At 39.7% G+C, this 15,984-nt stretch overlaps 1 protein-coding gene across 4 annotated transcripts in view; it reads right to left on the bottom strand.

Moving 5' to 3' along the window:
* dscamb (Down syndrome cell adhesion molecule b) overlaps positions 1-15,984 on the bottom strand; it is a 152,192-nt gene that overhangs the window by 11,645 nt on the left and 124,563 nt on the right. For 2 of the 4 annotated variants that reach the window (XM_017420072.3, XM_017420074.3), the window contains exons 12-27: positions 11,908-12,104; positions 10,743-10,839; positions 10,404-10,532; positions 10,089-10,256; positions 9,128-9,198; positions 8,700-8,943; positions 6,970-7,116; positions 6,235-6,390; positions 5,567-5,706; positions 5,241-5,394; positions 4,933-5,050; positions 4,681-4,847; positions 3,182-3,280; positions 2,250-2,438; positions 1,781-2,071; positions 1,167-1,343 (exon numbers count right to left, since the gene is read on the bottom strand). In XM_017420072.3, coding sequence (XP_017275561.1) covers positions 1,167-1,343; positions 1,781-2,071; positions 2,250-2,438; positions 3,182-3,280; positions 4,681-4,847; positions 4,933-5,050; positions 5,241-5,394; positions 5,567-5,706; positions 6,235-6,390; positions 6,970-7,116; positions 8,700-8,943; positions 9,128-9,198; positions 10,089-10,256; positions 10,404-10,532; positions 10,743-10,839; positions 11,908-12,104 — 2,544 coding nt within the window. The remainder of the gene's footprint in view (positions 1-1,166; positions 1,344-1,780; positions 2,072-2,249; positions 2,439-3,181; positions 3,281-4,680; positions 4,848-4,932; positions 5,051-5,240; positions 5,395-5,566; positions 5,707-6,234; positions 6,391-6,969; positions 7,117-8,699; positions 8,944-9,127; positions 9,199-10,088; positions 10,257-10,403; positions 10,533-10,742; positions 10,840-11,907; positions 12,105-15,984) is intronic. The other 2 variants (XM_017420073.3, XM_017420075.3) reach the window with 1 other exon arrangement.

Genomic DNA, 15,984 nt, shown 5'->3' with positions numbered 1-15,984 from the left:
TATAGACATTGTTCAGTTGAGAAAACAATGACCCCTGCAAAAGTCTAGAGGTTTAAGTTTTGTTAATATAGCATTTTTTTACACTAATATCACATTTTTGGGCAAGAGTTGTTTTAAAAGCCTAAAGAAACACTATAATGTGGCACCAGTGTGGCTATCCTGACTCCTGAAGGACTTCTTCCTCTTCCTACATATTTAATTTTCTCTGACTGATGTCAGGGCTGATAGAGTTCTAACTATTGATAAGTATTTGGCCGAACATCACTTCAAAATGATCAAAACAACTCCTTTGGCATCAAAACATTAATGACAGGGCACTCCTTATGTATGGTTCTGTTACCTGGGTGCCTCTTGGTATGATGTCAAGCAGGTCTGCACACGTTACAGACTTAATGTGAATTTTTACAATTTAAAAGTCAGCTTACAGAAATAGTTCAATTACATAAAGTGAAGCTCTGCAGATAGGTTAGGGATAGTAATTATTGTCTTACCTGTTGTAGATGAATCTTTAACAACCTCAGTTTAGAAAAACTGGGTTTATTCCTAACGAGATTCATGAGCTAATGGCTAGTCCAAGCGGGGCTTAAACCAAAGTGAAATACTGTCATCTCAAAGCAACTCCAAACTCAAAATATGCTGAGGTTTACCCAAAAGCTGTTTTATAAACCCTCACACTGCTGTCAATTTCATGTTGCAGAGAAAGATTAAGATATTGCTACTGGAAGTGACCAGATATGCTACAGCTAGCTGCTGCTGCTATCTATTTTAAAATAGTGTTCAGATGAATCACATTTTGGAAGTTGAAGTTGATCCTGGCCCCACTCAGGTTAACTAGGTGTTTGCTCATCAGTCTGGTCAGAATTAAACTGTTTCTCCAAACTGAGGTTGTTCGAAGAGGAAAGAGAGATCTACAACAGGTGAGATATTAATGTACATAACCTTTCTTCTCTGCATCCCCCCTGCCTGGGAGAGGGATGTCTGGGATGCCTGGGGGTCCCTCCTGGACCTGCCACATCTGCTACCACAGATAAGTGGCAGAAAACAAATGGATAACCTTTCCACAGAACTCCACTTCAAAAGTCCTGAACCGATATTTTAAAGACTGAAGAAAAGATAGAGCACTTTGTTGCCAGATAAAGTAATGAACAGATTAGTTTGTAATGTACCTCTGAGTCTCTTGAGCCTCTGTTCCCTCCTCCTCCTCTTTAGCACCATGAGCATAATAAAAACCAGCACAGCTACCACCAGGATGGACGTGATAGTCACCACCATCTTCAGACCTCCGCTGCCTGACATGTTGTCCGAGATGGGGTCTCCAGTTTTCAGCAGCGGGGGGATGGTGCCTTTTGTGGAAATGAAATTAGTTAGAAAACAGACACCAGGCCTGTTAGTGGACTGTGGAGGATGTGAGTCTCAGCAGCAGAAAGGAGGGATCGATTTGATGTCAAACTGACAACAGCGTTCACACACACACATACGGCAATCTAACATGCAGCTCACATCTTTCAGCAAAACTCCAAACAGGAAATAAGTACAGAGTCTGAAGGGCACCTCAGAGTCCTTCCTTACAAATTATCCACTTATTTTGTGAGGAACTGACACATGTTCTTAAAACAGGATGGGCAGTTTTTTTCTAAGAGGGTCATCATGGCTTAGGTAAAAGAATAAAATTATGTTCTGTTGTTTTATATGAAAGTGAATTTTATGACATTTTATGATCCAATCTAACAGCATCAAAAAAACAAAATCATAGTGTAGGTTTCTTTGTTTTCCGACTCACTTCCGTCAGCGTTGAGAGTGGCAAAGGTGATCTGCTTATCTGCCGAGCCGGCGCTGTTGGTGACCTTCATCTGCAGCTCATACCACGTCGCCTCCAGCAGGTCGTACAGAATGTAGCTCTTGGTGAGCGAGGTCCGCTGAGCTGTGGTCCAGGTGGCCGAGTCCACGGCTCGGTACTCCAGTATGAAGGAGGTGATCGGACAGCCGCCGTTGTTCCAGCCAGCCAGGTTGAGCCTCGCCCTGGTGGAGTTGATGCTGGTGAAAAGTTCATGTTCTTTGGCAAACTGAGGTTCTGAGAATAGAACAGAAAGGAGAACCTCATCACGTCACAGCTGAAAATGAAACTGTAGCACCAATGAAGTAACATCTACATGTAAAAACATTAGTGACATTTTTAAATCTAATGTTTTTTGCATTCTGAAGTTGAGACACATCGAAACTAAATGGAGAAATTAAATCCCACTTTTTACCTTTCCCATGAGTCTTAGCTTCAATGATCTCACTGATGCGTCCAGGACCCACTGCATTCTGGGCTGTCAGGGTAAATTTGTACCACGTGCCACATTTTAGATTCTCCAGACGGTATGAACGCTCACTGGGGCTGATGGGAAAACTCCCCCACTGCTCACTGTTGTCCTCTGAGTACTGCAGGATGTAACCTGGGACAGAGAAGGGAAGAGAGGGGTTAAAGTAGGAAGACAAGGCAGACGGTAAACTTTGAACATTTTAAAGTAAACTAATGAAACTCCATTTTCTGTGAAAATCCTATGAGAAAAAAAAACAAAACAAGTTTTCCAAGTTTTTAGCACATAGCTACTCTGCAAGTAATACAACTGAGAAGAAAGATTACATAATTTATTCAAAATGGTTGTGTTGACAGTTTGAGGACAGGGTGACCAACCAGGCAAAACTGCCATCTCCAAAGCACACTAAATACAAGGCTACAAATAGACAATACTAATCTTAGGTGTATGTGTATGTGTGTTTTGGTGATGGATGATGCTATGAGCAGGAAAGGAAAACACATATTACAGAGTAGGTATCTCAAACAGCTTCTACTGCAGCTACATCTCTGAAGACAGGAGCTGCTTGATTAACAGCGATGATAAATCACCACAAACAGCCTCTCTGTGATTGGGCTTTAAGATGGACCGCTTTAATCTTTCACTTAAATGGGCCTAATCTTTTCTGCTGTGTTTTAATCTAGCTTTTAGGACTCGAGCGTTGTGCTGTACCAGCAGATAATGAGACGTACGCCTAGAACAGCACAGTTGGACCAAAGAGGAAGTGGGCGTGACAAAAACAGGCGACAGAAGGCGAGCTTTCACATTTAGCGGCGGATGTAATCAAACTCTTGGTTTAGCTCTGCCTGCTGCGTGTGTTTTCGGTGTGACACCCTCACCTCTGATGGAGCTCCCTCCGTTGTCTCCAGGTATCCACGACAGCGTGATTGATGTGGTGGTCGTCTTGGTAACCGTGAGGCGTGGCTGGTCAGGAGGTACTGTGGACATCAGGATAAACCGAAAGGTCATTACACGACTAGTGTTCGTGATACAATGCCTCATGTGCCATTTTTTGTATACTTTTATTATTTACTTTCCACTTTAAATTTAGACAACATATAATTTGTTATAATAGACAATAGACAATAGACAATTAATAATAGACAACATTAGCATTTGGTTGCTGCCATCCTTGTTTTTGGATCCACAAGGGACCAAAATTGTGTGACAAGTTGGAGTAGGAGAAGTACACTAGAAGCTAGATTAGACAAAAAAAATGCATCTTTGAGACCTTACAATTATAAAACAGATGTTTTGAAGTGGAGTTGTGTAGAGAGATTATGAACAACTAATATTTTACCTGTTGCAGATAGCTTTTTAACACACCCTGGTTTGCAGAAACTGTTTAATTCTGACTGGATTATCAAGATAATGGCTAGACTGAGTGGATTACTGCCGTCTTAAACAACAAAACTTTTTTATAAACTTTTACACTCAATTTTGCATTACATGGATACTCATGAGCAATTCTATATTTTTTTGCAAGCACAATTGACAGCAACTAACTGTAGCACTTCTAGTGCAGCCTGACACAGTCCCTGCAGGAATATATTGGTATTTCTGCCAGAATAGCAGTGCCATAAGAAACTGACGTAAAAGTTTGTAAAATTAGAGTAGTTGCTCCTTATTGCTGTTTTCATAATACCATTTGTCATTTTTATCTCTCTTGTGTAATCATTTGTGTACCTTTTCTCAATCTGCAAATATTTTTATAATAATTGCAGTGGTTTTGTGGTTGTTTGACCTGTATATTTTTAAGCCTTTTACTCTGTTTTCACCCTAAACTCGTGTTATTCTTCAACAAATGAAGCGTGCATTATTTGGTTTATGTTTTTTGCTTTTGATTTCTTGTTTACATTGACTGAACTGTGAGAATGCACACCCTGTCATAATTAAAATCATACTATTCACCATATCAGCCTATCTAAGCTTGCCTCTTTCTAACATGTGAACACATCATTGCAGTGCACATGTGTAAATACTTTGACTGAAAATATAGACATTTTTCCTGTCATCAATTGCATTTCTAAACATACTGCCACATTCAGCCATTTTAAAATAAGGACCTTCTGCTGATATAGGCCAAAAATTTGATTTTATATTAATGTTTTTACTCTTTTTTTATGACTATTATTGTTATTATTATTATTGCCTTATTATCTTTGCTCTTTGCAGTGTTGGATTACTTTATTATGACTTGCTGCTGAGATACAACAATTTATCATACAGGATTAATAATGTGTTCATCTGATAAAACAAAGGTTTTAACAAGGATGATGTGTTGCTTTTAGAAACTTCAGTAAAAAAAACGTGTGATCACTGAAATATCTCCACATGCCTTGGACCTGCAGGTTGAGTGTGATCTCATCTGAACCCAAGTTGTTGCTGGCCACGCAGCTGTAATTCCCAGAATCTTCTGCTTTCACCGTACGAATAATAAAGCTGCCATTACCCTGGACACTACGGCGGCCGTCCACGATAACAGGTGTAGGTGTCCCATTAGGGCTGAAAAGAAAGGGGAGGAAATTATATGAGTCAGGCAGAGTTTGGGTCCTGGTTGCACTTATCTACATGACTGTGTGTTACTTACTTTCCCTTGAGCCATTTGATAGTGGGAGGTGGGTCGCCGACAGCTTTGCACGGTAAAACGATGTCCTTCATCCAGGGAGTGGTGACTGTACCATTAAATGTCAGGATTCTGGCTGGAGCTGAGTGCAACAAAAAAAGGGCCTTTTTTGAGTGGATTAAAGAATCAAAAGCTATTAAAGTTTGACACAGTTAATACAATCCCTAAATCTTCACTTATCAAGAAAAAAACAGTTCTATCCAACTTTATATTTTCTCATTTTTGCCATTCTGATAAAACAGACTGTGGAGCAGGATCAGTAGATTTTGTACCTTTGTCCAGAGGTTCCACTATAATCTTCTCACTGTTGTTGCCATGTCCTGCAGCTGTCACAGCCACCACCCAGACACTGTACTGCCTGTTTCGAGCCAAGTTTGGGATCCTGTAGAAATATTTATCTGGAGCTGTCTCAAACTCACTCATCACCTGTAAGACGGAAGAACAGAAGGGATTAATGTATCACTGGATGGCACCGGTGCCCAGCAGAGCAGAAATGTGGCTGTTTTTTAAATATGAGACTAATATGGCTGCATTGACTTTGACACGCAGAACGAAAAAGGTGAAGAAGATGGCCAAAAATCAACTGGTATACAAACACTATTACCATCGGATGCAGGTTCGAGCAGAAGACGATGTATTTCCTGATGATGCCGTTGAGTTTAAGTGGAGGCAGCCAGGAGACAAACACGGCCGAGCTGCTGGAGGCAGCAGCCTTCACTCCTGCTGGAGGGCCGGGAACTAGAAGGAACAAAACACAGCCAAACACTTCCTACACATATTCCATTTTTAAAATGTCAGACTTTTCCAAACTCAAATTTCCAGATTTCTCAGTTGGTTTTCAAGCGATTTAATGTGTGTGTACAGTACAGACTGTTTATTAAAGAACACTTTCTGAAAAAAGTCACTTGTGCTCTTAAGGAATCTATAGTTCCCACAATACAAGTCTACTTTATTATAACATAATGTTCATTATGTAAAACTCTAAACTCTATACCAAAAAAAGCTTTTTTCTGTAAGGCTGCAGTAACTTGTAACATACAGTATGACGAATAGTCCACTCTTACACAGCGCATTTTTTTAAACTTAGCAATGCTTACAAAGTGTTTTAAACAAGAACTAAAACTAGAAGTATTTTATCTTCTACATACAGCATACTCAATGGGAAAAGCTCATGTTTGTCTGAACAACTTGTTTTTAGAAATTCAGATTTTTAACTTTTAGAAAACGAACAAAGAAAGAAACTCTGGAAACAAACGTATCTCATACCATCCTCCTTAGTGCGAACGTAGATCTGCTCACTGCGGACACCATCTCCAGCGTTTGTGAAGGCTAACACCTGGATGCTGTAGTTGGTGTATTTCTCCAAACCGTCCAGCTCCAGAGATGGCTGCCCCGTAGTCACATTTTTAATTTCACCCAGTTCTGACACACAAAATAAAACGTGTTAATAAGTTTGGGTATAAAAACTACTTACTGTAGCAATGTTGAAAATTTTAACAGCAATCAGAATCAGTCCTATTAAACCCAACAGACCAGAGACTGTGGGATTTTACTTTTTATTGTTTCTCTTATTCCTTTTATTTCTTTAAATCCTGTCACCCTGAAATGAAACAATTGCCATGCTGAAAGTTAATCATGCTGTTTTATACTTTTTAAAACATTTATTTTGGCAATCCAGACAGCATGTTGGATCCCTGCTGCAGTGTTACACGTTCAAAGGAGCAACAACCAATAAATATCTGCTCTGTGCATTTCCATTGTCAATCTGCTGAGAGTCATTTTGTTTTATAAAATGGCAGAACACTGCTTAAAAATCAGATCAAGTTCAGTAAATGTATAGAAAAGCTAAACCTAAAAAATAACTTGGAAATCCAACCACGCTGACATACACAAGAAATAAACAAATCCACAGCTTCCCCTGGTGGATGGATGAGATAGCGACAGCAACAATGCAGCATCTTGTGATCTAACACTGTCTACGTCTCTGTGGAACAATCGTACCTCCGTCAGGCAGGTTGGCCCAGTAGATGACCCTGTAGCCCTGCAGGTTTCCATTCAGAGCCTCTCTGGGCAGAGGCATCCAGGAGAGTGAAATGACCTCTGGAGATTTGGCCACAGCCAGGACGTTTTCAGGAGGTCGAGACGGCACTGTCAAAAGCAAGAGAAGAGACAAAGCGTCTGGCTGAATGGAGGCTTTATGAGGGACGACATCAGCCATGATGGAGGCTGCATCAGGAGAAGAGCTCTCATGTAGGCAGTAAATTAGTTACACAAAAACACGACTGATACATGATGTTGGTTATGGGGCACCTGTTTAAACATGTAAAAAAATAATTTACCACAGAAGATAAATACTGAGGAGCCTCTCAGATAAACTTTGGACAAAGGCTTTACTTCACTCCCCTTTAGATTGCTTTGCTCAAACATGAGAGCCCTATAGAAACACGATTGTGTTGTTTGACTCTATAAAGACTCAGCAAGAGGGCCAACATGGCCAAGTAAGAGTTGTTATAAAATAAGGTAGCATAAAATACTGAAGAAAAAACAAAAACTAAAGTTTTTCACAGGTTACATTTGAGAAAGTAAAAAACAATCACAATTCTCCCAAACAAAACTTAGTTTTGAGAAACAAAGTTTAATTCTGAATGGATTGACGAGCTAACGGCGAATCCAAAGACAGGCTGAAGTCACAAAATGACTTCGGTCTTAAAAAATACAGTAGTTCATGTGAACATTGTTTTATAAACCTTTAAATAGTTGGTAAATTTGCACTTTATGGGTATGTGTAAGAACAAAGAGCAGCAGCAGCAGTTTAGCTGTAGCACGTCAAGTGTATAGGCTGGACTTTTTAAAGCAGGAATATAACAATATTTCTGTTACAACAATCATATCATGCAAAACTGACAGCAGTGCAAAGGTTTACAAAACAGGGTCGACGGCATCTACACAAACCGTTCTGAAAAGTTGGCTTCGCTCCTTCTGATTGTCAGTCCTGTCAGAATTAAAATCTGTTTGTTTAAAGCGTTACCTACAACAGGTAAGCTATTAGTTGTTCATTCCAGTTTGAAAGATCTGGACACTATATGCTCTTTATAATGGATCCAGTTTCTTTAATAATATTCAGTACAAAGTTTAATCCTTTATTATGATGGTCAGCAGTTTAATCCACCCAGCATTTTAAAGGTATGTGTGAAATACTGAATAATTGAAATACTGTTTTTTTAAATAATTCATTAAGACATAGGTAAAAGTTTGTGTTTATTTCTACAGTGCCTTTTTATAGTTCTCATGAAAAAGATAAAACAAAGAACAAGACACATTAATGTTCTCAAATGTAAAAAAATTGCAATAGTCAGCACATTTACTCTTTAGTTTGTTTTTTTAGTATACAGTGCTATAAAAAACACTATAAGCAAGACAATAAATCAGTATATTATGCTCATTCATCCATGGGAGAATAGTATCAAGGATGCAACATTTAGTTTGTGTATATACTGTAGTTCAAAATGCGTCCAATAGATGGAGTCCTCCCACAAAGAATTGATACAAACTACTCTGCCGGTTGCTGCAACTGAGAGGAATGAGAAAGAGAACAACCTCAGCTGCAACTATCTTACATAACAAACACAACCACACCACTATACTAACCTAAACAGAACCTGACCTGCAGTTTTAGATATTAAGGTCAGGTTTATATGACCCATAAAAGCCCACCAACACCTTTCACTTACCGTCCTCCAGGGTCTTTGTGACCACCTGCTGTGAAGAGGGTCCTGTGCCGGCTCTGTTTGCAGCCTGGACGACCACACTGTACTGGGTGAACTTCTTCAAGTTGTCCAGCACGATGCTCTCTGTGGTGTCGCCTGTCGTGTCCACGCTGATGATAGTAAACTGGTGACTCCCGCCGGGACTGTACTCCCTGTAGCCCACCTGGTAGCCGCGGATCACGCCGTTCTGCAGGTGCTTCTGGGGAGGCTGAAGACAGAGGATAAGGATGAAAAAACAAGGTCAGGCAACTCTAATGCAACAAGAATATGTTGCTTGATCATTTATTGTCTTTTGTTTTTGTTTTGTTTTTATTACTGCCACTTCTTTGCAATTATATCATTTAAAAGCTAAGAAATGCTGAAACATTGAGGCATAAAAGTAATTATTGTACCCTCCAGGAAACTTTGATGCTCTGTGGGGAGGTGGGCTCCAGAGTGACATCTTGTGGCGGGCCGTCAGGAGCTGAAAAACATCATTATCTCCATTATTCTATTTAAAATAAGAGATAAGACAAAAAACACCTACGTCCACTAGGTGATGCTGTTGGGCTAAGAATGCACTTTTCTTCCTTGTTTTAGTTCAATCTGAAGCCTTCACCTCAAATTAATATTAATAAAAAAAATTGTAACATCATCAACTTGCCCCTTAAACTATGTGAGAATTGATATGAGTTTCATTACTTCATTTTAGCTATAATTTTGACTGATTGCACCATGTTAATGTGCTAAAATGCCCAGGGGGGAATCAGTATGAGCGATTGAAGATAAGTGAACATTTACAGGGCTAACTCAAAATGAGGGTGAACTGCTCTATTTCTCCATTTATAGCAGCTTATAGCATCACTTTGATACAACTGCGTAATGATTACTTGTCGAGATTATGCACTGATCTTTTAAAAAGTTTCTCCCCAAAAACAGAACCGAGTACACTCCGTACACTATATAAGATATTCTGGCACCAAATCGACCAACTCCAGAGAAATCAATACCTGTAAAATCTTTGGAGCTAGTTCAAATTGATGTCTGACCATCAAAAATCATTTCATCTACTTCTACTTCTCTTCAGTAAAATAAGTAAATTCTCAGACTTGTTTTAGGCTGATTCTCAGTTATCACTATTAGAAATATATCTAAAGGACTATTCTGACTAACTCACCTTGATTTATTTTCTGCCTAATTATAGTTATGTGTCTAAAAACATCACTTCCAGCAGAGGAACTGATTTTTCTGATGACGTCCTGCTGGTTTTTCAGCTTAACAGCACCTCACATGGCTTCAGGTTTCAGATCTGGTGACTAAGTACATTTTTTCTCAGCCAACGAGGGGAATCACGCTGACGAGAAGCTCACTAACCTGCTTCATCAGTCGTGATGGTGAGCTCATTGCTGGGATTGCTGTTGCCAATAATGTTCTTGGCAACCATGCGGATGTTGTAAGTGGAGGAGGGGTGGAGGTCAATAATAGTGGCTTGGTTTAGCTGCGGTGACACATCTTTGGTTACCTGGGCTGATAACCATGAAGCTAGAAGGATTGAAATGACAAACAGTGAATGCATTAGTAGCATTCGCTAATAAAACTGCTTTGGTTTAACTTCTGCATTTCTTGTTTCCTGTTTATTTCGCCTCAAATAACACAAACTCAACACTTCTTTCTTTCTTCTGCTTCTACCTGACTTGTTCTTGCATTCAATGTCATATCCCGTGATGGGGCTGTTGCCATCGAAACCCATGGTCCAGCGAAGAGCTATGGTGCGATCTTTGACCTCCCGGATCTCCACCTCCGGAGGATCAGGTGGTTCTGGGGAAATGTGAACACATCCATAAATTTTAAGCGGCTCAGAGACAGAGACTCTGGAGCAAATATACTGAAACCAAAACCCAAGTATCAGTTTTACTCTTTGCAGTGAGGCATCAGTCAAAGATCAAGAGTTCAGCACATCAGAGTTTTTATCCCACTTCCACAAAGACTCCCCCCTCTTCCAGAGTGTGAGGGGAGATGAAAGCCTACCTTGCACTGTCAGCTGGATGATGCCTCTGTCCTCGCCGAAAGAGTTGATGGCATGACAGGAGAAGAAGCCTGAGTCCTCACGAACAGTTGGCATAATCTACAGAGAAATACACCACACTCAGGGTTTTCAAGAAGGAAGGGTTGGAGTACTAGTTCCAAATCTAAAGCTTTCTTTTATTCAGTTACTTGGAGATAAAACTAAGAGGGAGAGAGACCCGTCAACCTAAACCACGAGGGACACTTAAATATTTACCTGTAGATCTGTGTACTGTACTTTGGATTTACTACATTACACATGCAAACTAATATTGTGCTTGGATTCATCTCTGCCACTCCTCTCATACTCTTTCTTTCTCAGTGCTTTTTTATTTCTGCAAATACACTCAAAAAATGACTTGTTAAATAGACATAAAAACAACAAATCTGCAGACATTTTTAAGGCTTTCTCTTTAGATTAAACGGTTATGTTGCTGGAAATTCATATATTTAGACTTAGTCAACATGATTTTTTAGAGCAGATCCCCTTGTTTTTCAGTAAAGGCTAAGACTGAAAGGCTCAAATATTGATTGTTTTTCTTTTGGTAAAGGCTTTTCTTCTAGCAATTTAGATTTGTTTGAATTTATGCTGCATAAGTCAGACCTTTTAGTGAAACAAAAAAATGAACCTTGTTGTGTGAACAAGTATGTTGTGTTACTTGTTTCAGTCCATTTGAATGAATGAAAACAGGCCTGAGACAACAAGAGTTTTATTATTAAGCCAGGCAAACATGCTGTAAAGTGCTTCGTTCAAAAAGTAATTTAAAACTAGTTCTACAAACCAAATAAGGCTGAGAGTCAAACGCAGAGAAGAAGTTTTGTAAACAAAAATGTGTTGACCTAACCCATATAAGTTAAGTGAAAACAATATGAATGTTTAAATTGGATATAAATCAGTGTGATTCAGTGGAACATCTGTAATGTTTCATTCAACTACTTTTTTAGATGTTAGATTTACTCTAAACGAATAACTCTAAACTTACTATGTTTATGTTATGCAGACATATTTCTAATTAAATCACTGTTGTGGGTTCCTGGTTGCTTTTTTCGAGTGTAAAAATGTCCGCGTGGGGCCTCTCTCCTCACAGATTCAGAACGCCTCTGATTTACAGTCAAACTGAGGACTCACCACCAGAGTGGAGATGACTTCATCAGCCACTTCCTTGACAGTAACCACGTATCGGCTGGTCTCGGGGTTGATGATGCGCTCCTCTTTCTCCCAGCGCACCATGATGGGTTTCTCTCCATGAGCAATGCAGCTCATCCTCTTCTCTTCCCCCTGAGTGGCCAGAGTGGTGTTGGGGTACGAGGTGATCATAGCTGGGACTGGATGAAACACAACAGGGAAACCATGAATACTATACATACTATCAAAGCCTGTTTATTACACACAGGGACTTGAAGAAGTAGATTTACTTTGTAAAAACCTTTTGAACAGCCATACTGTATCTTCACATCACATTCCATTTTGCAAAACAGCACAATTTAAAGTATTTTTTTGTCTTGTGCTGAGAAAACTCACAATCTCTTTTAGGTGATAATTGTGACAACCATTTAAAGTCTCCAGGGACCATCATGAACTCATGTCTGAACGTGCCTGTCTCCCTCTGTACCTGGAGATTGGAAAGGAGCCCTTAAGGTGAACCTGTGTCTGCTTTGATAACGACAGCAAACGGTAACAGGCTGCTTTTCTGAAGATGAGGCACAGGAATGGAGAGAAAAAAGAAAAAAGCTGTGACTCCTGCGTGAACTCCCATCAGTCTGAGCGTGCAGCCGGTCTGACTCTGCACCGTAACCACACACCGGGCTCATTAGCTACACATCCAGCTCAGCTCGTATGCGACTGTGTGTCATTCGGCGGCAGTCTACAGTCGCTACTCGCTCAATTCTCATTCGCACACTTTGTTTTAGTCTGCCTCTTTCCCTTGATCGTAACACTCTTAGACTCTCAGGTGCTGTTCACGGTATAATGATCTTTGAAGTGACAAAATACAGATTACGCCATATTAGCTCATAGGGCTTCAAATCAAGATGTGTCCCCTTGTTTGCTCTCAGGTTGAGCAAATTCCAAAACACTAAACAGGGCAGGTGGGATGAGCTATGATAATTGAGTATGACATCAAGAAACAACACACATTTCACCAGTGTCATTTTAAATAGTTGTAATTACGTTGTAACAAGTCACTATTTTTGGAGCTATAGTTGATCTCTTGTGCATGATGCAATCTGTGCCATTAGACTTCGGCTCAGCAGAACATGTGAACAGCGTTGGCACACAAACAATGGCGGTTGCTGCTGTGAATAAGATGGGAAATGCCATGAAACAGAAAGAGCTTCTGTATATTTCTTGCTGACAGCCTCTGATGTGCATTAGGCTGCAGCGGTGAAAACCTGTCAGATTCAGAATTTTAGCCTCCGGCTGCTCTGATACGGTGGCAAATGACTTGTTATGGCCACATGTTTGCAATGCCACAGCATTTCTGAAAAGTATATAGCTGAGGCTGTACCTGTTAATAAGGCCTCTTGGAAATCACAAATAAACTGAAAAGGACAAGACCAAATCGCTTTTGCACATTTGCTTGGCCATTCCGAGCAACGTTCATTTTTTTTGTTCTTTTTTTTATTTCCAGCAAATCCTAACGTATGATGAAAGTGTCACCCTTTAAGGCAGCATCTCACTGACTGTGGTTGTTGGTGACTAGCTGGTGAGATGGAGTCTTCAAAATGTCTCAAAACAGTCCTTGTGGTTCTAAATTTCCTTGCATGAGTTGCAGAGGCTTACAGACTTATTGCTTTAAATTTGAACATGTTCTAAAGATTAGTGCAACAACTTTTCTCTCACATTAGCCACGGAGTTGTTGTTGACATCTCAAACCCTTCTCAGTTTTGTTGCTGGCATATCCAACTGGTTTCAATAGCACTAGATTTGTATTCTGACTCCTGCACAGACAACACCCGAAGCTCCAGCCATGAATGTCCAGGTCTAAAAAGGACATCAGTTATAAAGTAATAATTACTGAAAAAACTCATCTAAATCTGCTGATCTTCATTTCAAAAGTGCACTCCAGAGGATTAAATCTTAAACATGGTGGCTGCTGCCAAAGTGGGTACAAAGTGAGCCTTGGTGGGCAACAAAATAATGTGCACGGCCTAGAGTACAGTTTTGCAAACCGTCCACCCAAAATAGGCCATGATTTTCATAAAAACTGACCATGTTAAACATGGTCCCATGGCTCACTTGTCACTTGGGTGCAGAATTCAATGAAGCTGCAACAAACGATTTGCATTTCTTTCTCGCAATTTTCAATCACCAATCTCCAACCGTGAGATACTACCTTTAGCTGCTGTGGCCTTAACCTTACTGATAACATAGTTGTTTAGTATAAGATTTTAATAACTAAATAGGTATCAGAGTTAGCCTAAAAAGGAAGTAACAATTTTTCTTTTGGGTTTTATTTATACAAATATCACTGACCAATAATCTCAGCGTGAGAAAGATCTGTAATCTGGTGAATTAAAAAAAAAAAAAGACTTGTGTTAATGGTTAAGTCTTTTTAGTTGTAGTTCTTCTGAGAGAGTTTTTTAAATCATTTAAAAATTGGCTAAAATTGGAAATGGGAAGTGCAATAATAAAAATAAATCCCTAAAATACTTTGACTGGCACATCTCTGACAATTTTCACATTTGAAGGTTATATGATATTTACCAGGAGGTTTCTAGTATCTGTAGTGAAGACTGTGTCACTGAAATGAACAATAATGGCAGCTACATGTGGCATGCACTTGTGCTGCAGTGGTTAGAGGTCTCCTTTTCCTCGAAGAGATGCAATCTGTGTGTCTGAGTCAGTGTGTGAATGTCTGTACACTCCTGAGGAACATATCTGTGAGCAGGCGTGTTTTTCCTCTATGTGCATATGTACGAGTGTGTGTTTGGGGGAGCTAAGTGGGCGAGCGCAGAGAGCAGAGAAGACTTGTGCTCATGACACATCTCAGCTCCAGTACACGACGGAGGAGAGGGGGAGAGCATGTTCCCCCTGCAGCGCTAACTATGATCCCTCACTCACTCCCTCTGTCTCCCTCCTTAGGCTCCCACCAGGACAGCCATGATTTAATGATGAGAGAGACCGCTTTGATTATTCGTACACAGCAGACAAGCCTGCTGACCGTGCTGTTGTCTCACACGCGCTTTCAGACGCATGTGGACATCAAGACACTACTGGCCTTGCAATAGGAATCTGTAAACATAGATAACAAAATAGGAGTAGATGTATATATATATATATATATATATATATAAACAACTAAAGTACTAAAGTAGTGGTGACACACAACAGAGAACACAGCACAGGCATGATGCTCACAATGTCCTCCAATCAGCAGCTGTTTCAGCTTTCTACACAAACACTGCTGCGGTGGAGTTTCATAATATTAGGAGAGTCAGGAAGGTTAGACATCCCGAAGTCAATTACAGTACTTGAAATTACAATCACAATTAACCATTTATTATTTTGAATTTGTGACTGGCGATTTGCCTGATTGCATTTGAATTACCCTGATGTGTTGCTGTAGGTCTCATCCAGTCTGAAAAACGCAGCAGGCTGTGTTAGTGGTGCGAATGTGGGACCCAGTCTAAGTTTAGTTTTGTTAAAGGCAAATCATTTAGTCTGCATCTGAGATGTCAAACAGAGGACTGAAGGACAGAAGTTTTCAGATATCATCTCACTGGTGCAGTTTAATTCATGATTGACATAAGCTTGTAACAACGGTTTGTCATTCTAAATTGTTTGTAAATGTCTTTTCTTTAATTACTGCATTTTCTCATTTTAGATCATTTTTTAACAAGTCAAATTAATAAGTTCTATGATTTTTATTCAACTTACTCCTACACATCTTTGTAGAGTAGTATATATGAGTAGTTTATCTAATTGAAAGTTTGTTTGTTTTTCTAATTATAATTCTAGTTTGTAGATGTCTTACTGTCTCTGAAAAATGAAAATTTGTCATTTAAAAGGTTTCCAGGTAATTAAGAGAAAATGTTATGCAATACGGTGTGGTACTGGAATTAGGAGTTTAACATGCTCTCTAATTTGTAATAAACAACCACTAGAGGCTGTTTCTCACTGGGCTGTGAATGTTTGTGAGTAGCTGGAGCCTCAAATTTGCAAGGAAATACACACATTTTCACTTGGTATCATGGTAAATTGAGA

The sequence above is a fragment of the Kryptolebias marmoratus genome, linkage group LG2, assembly GCF_001649575.2.
Source record: "Kryptolebias marmoratus isolate JLee-2015 linkage group LG2, ASM164957v2, whole genome shotgun sequence".
In the NCBI taxonomy this organism is placed as follows: Eukaryota; Metazoa; Chordata; class Actinopteri; order Cyprinodontiformes; family Rivulidae; genus Kryptolebias; species Kryptolebias marmoratus.
The sequence above is the reverse complement of the archived record's forward strand: the minus strand, read 5'-3'. Positions and strand labels throughout refer to the sequence as shown.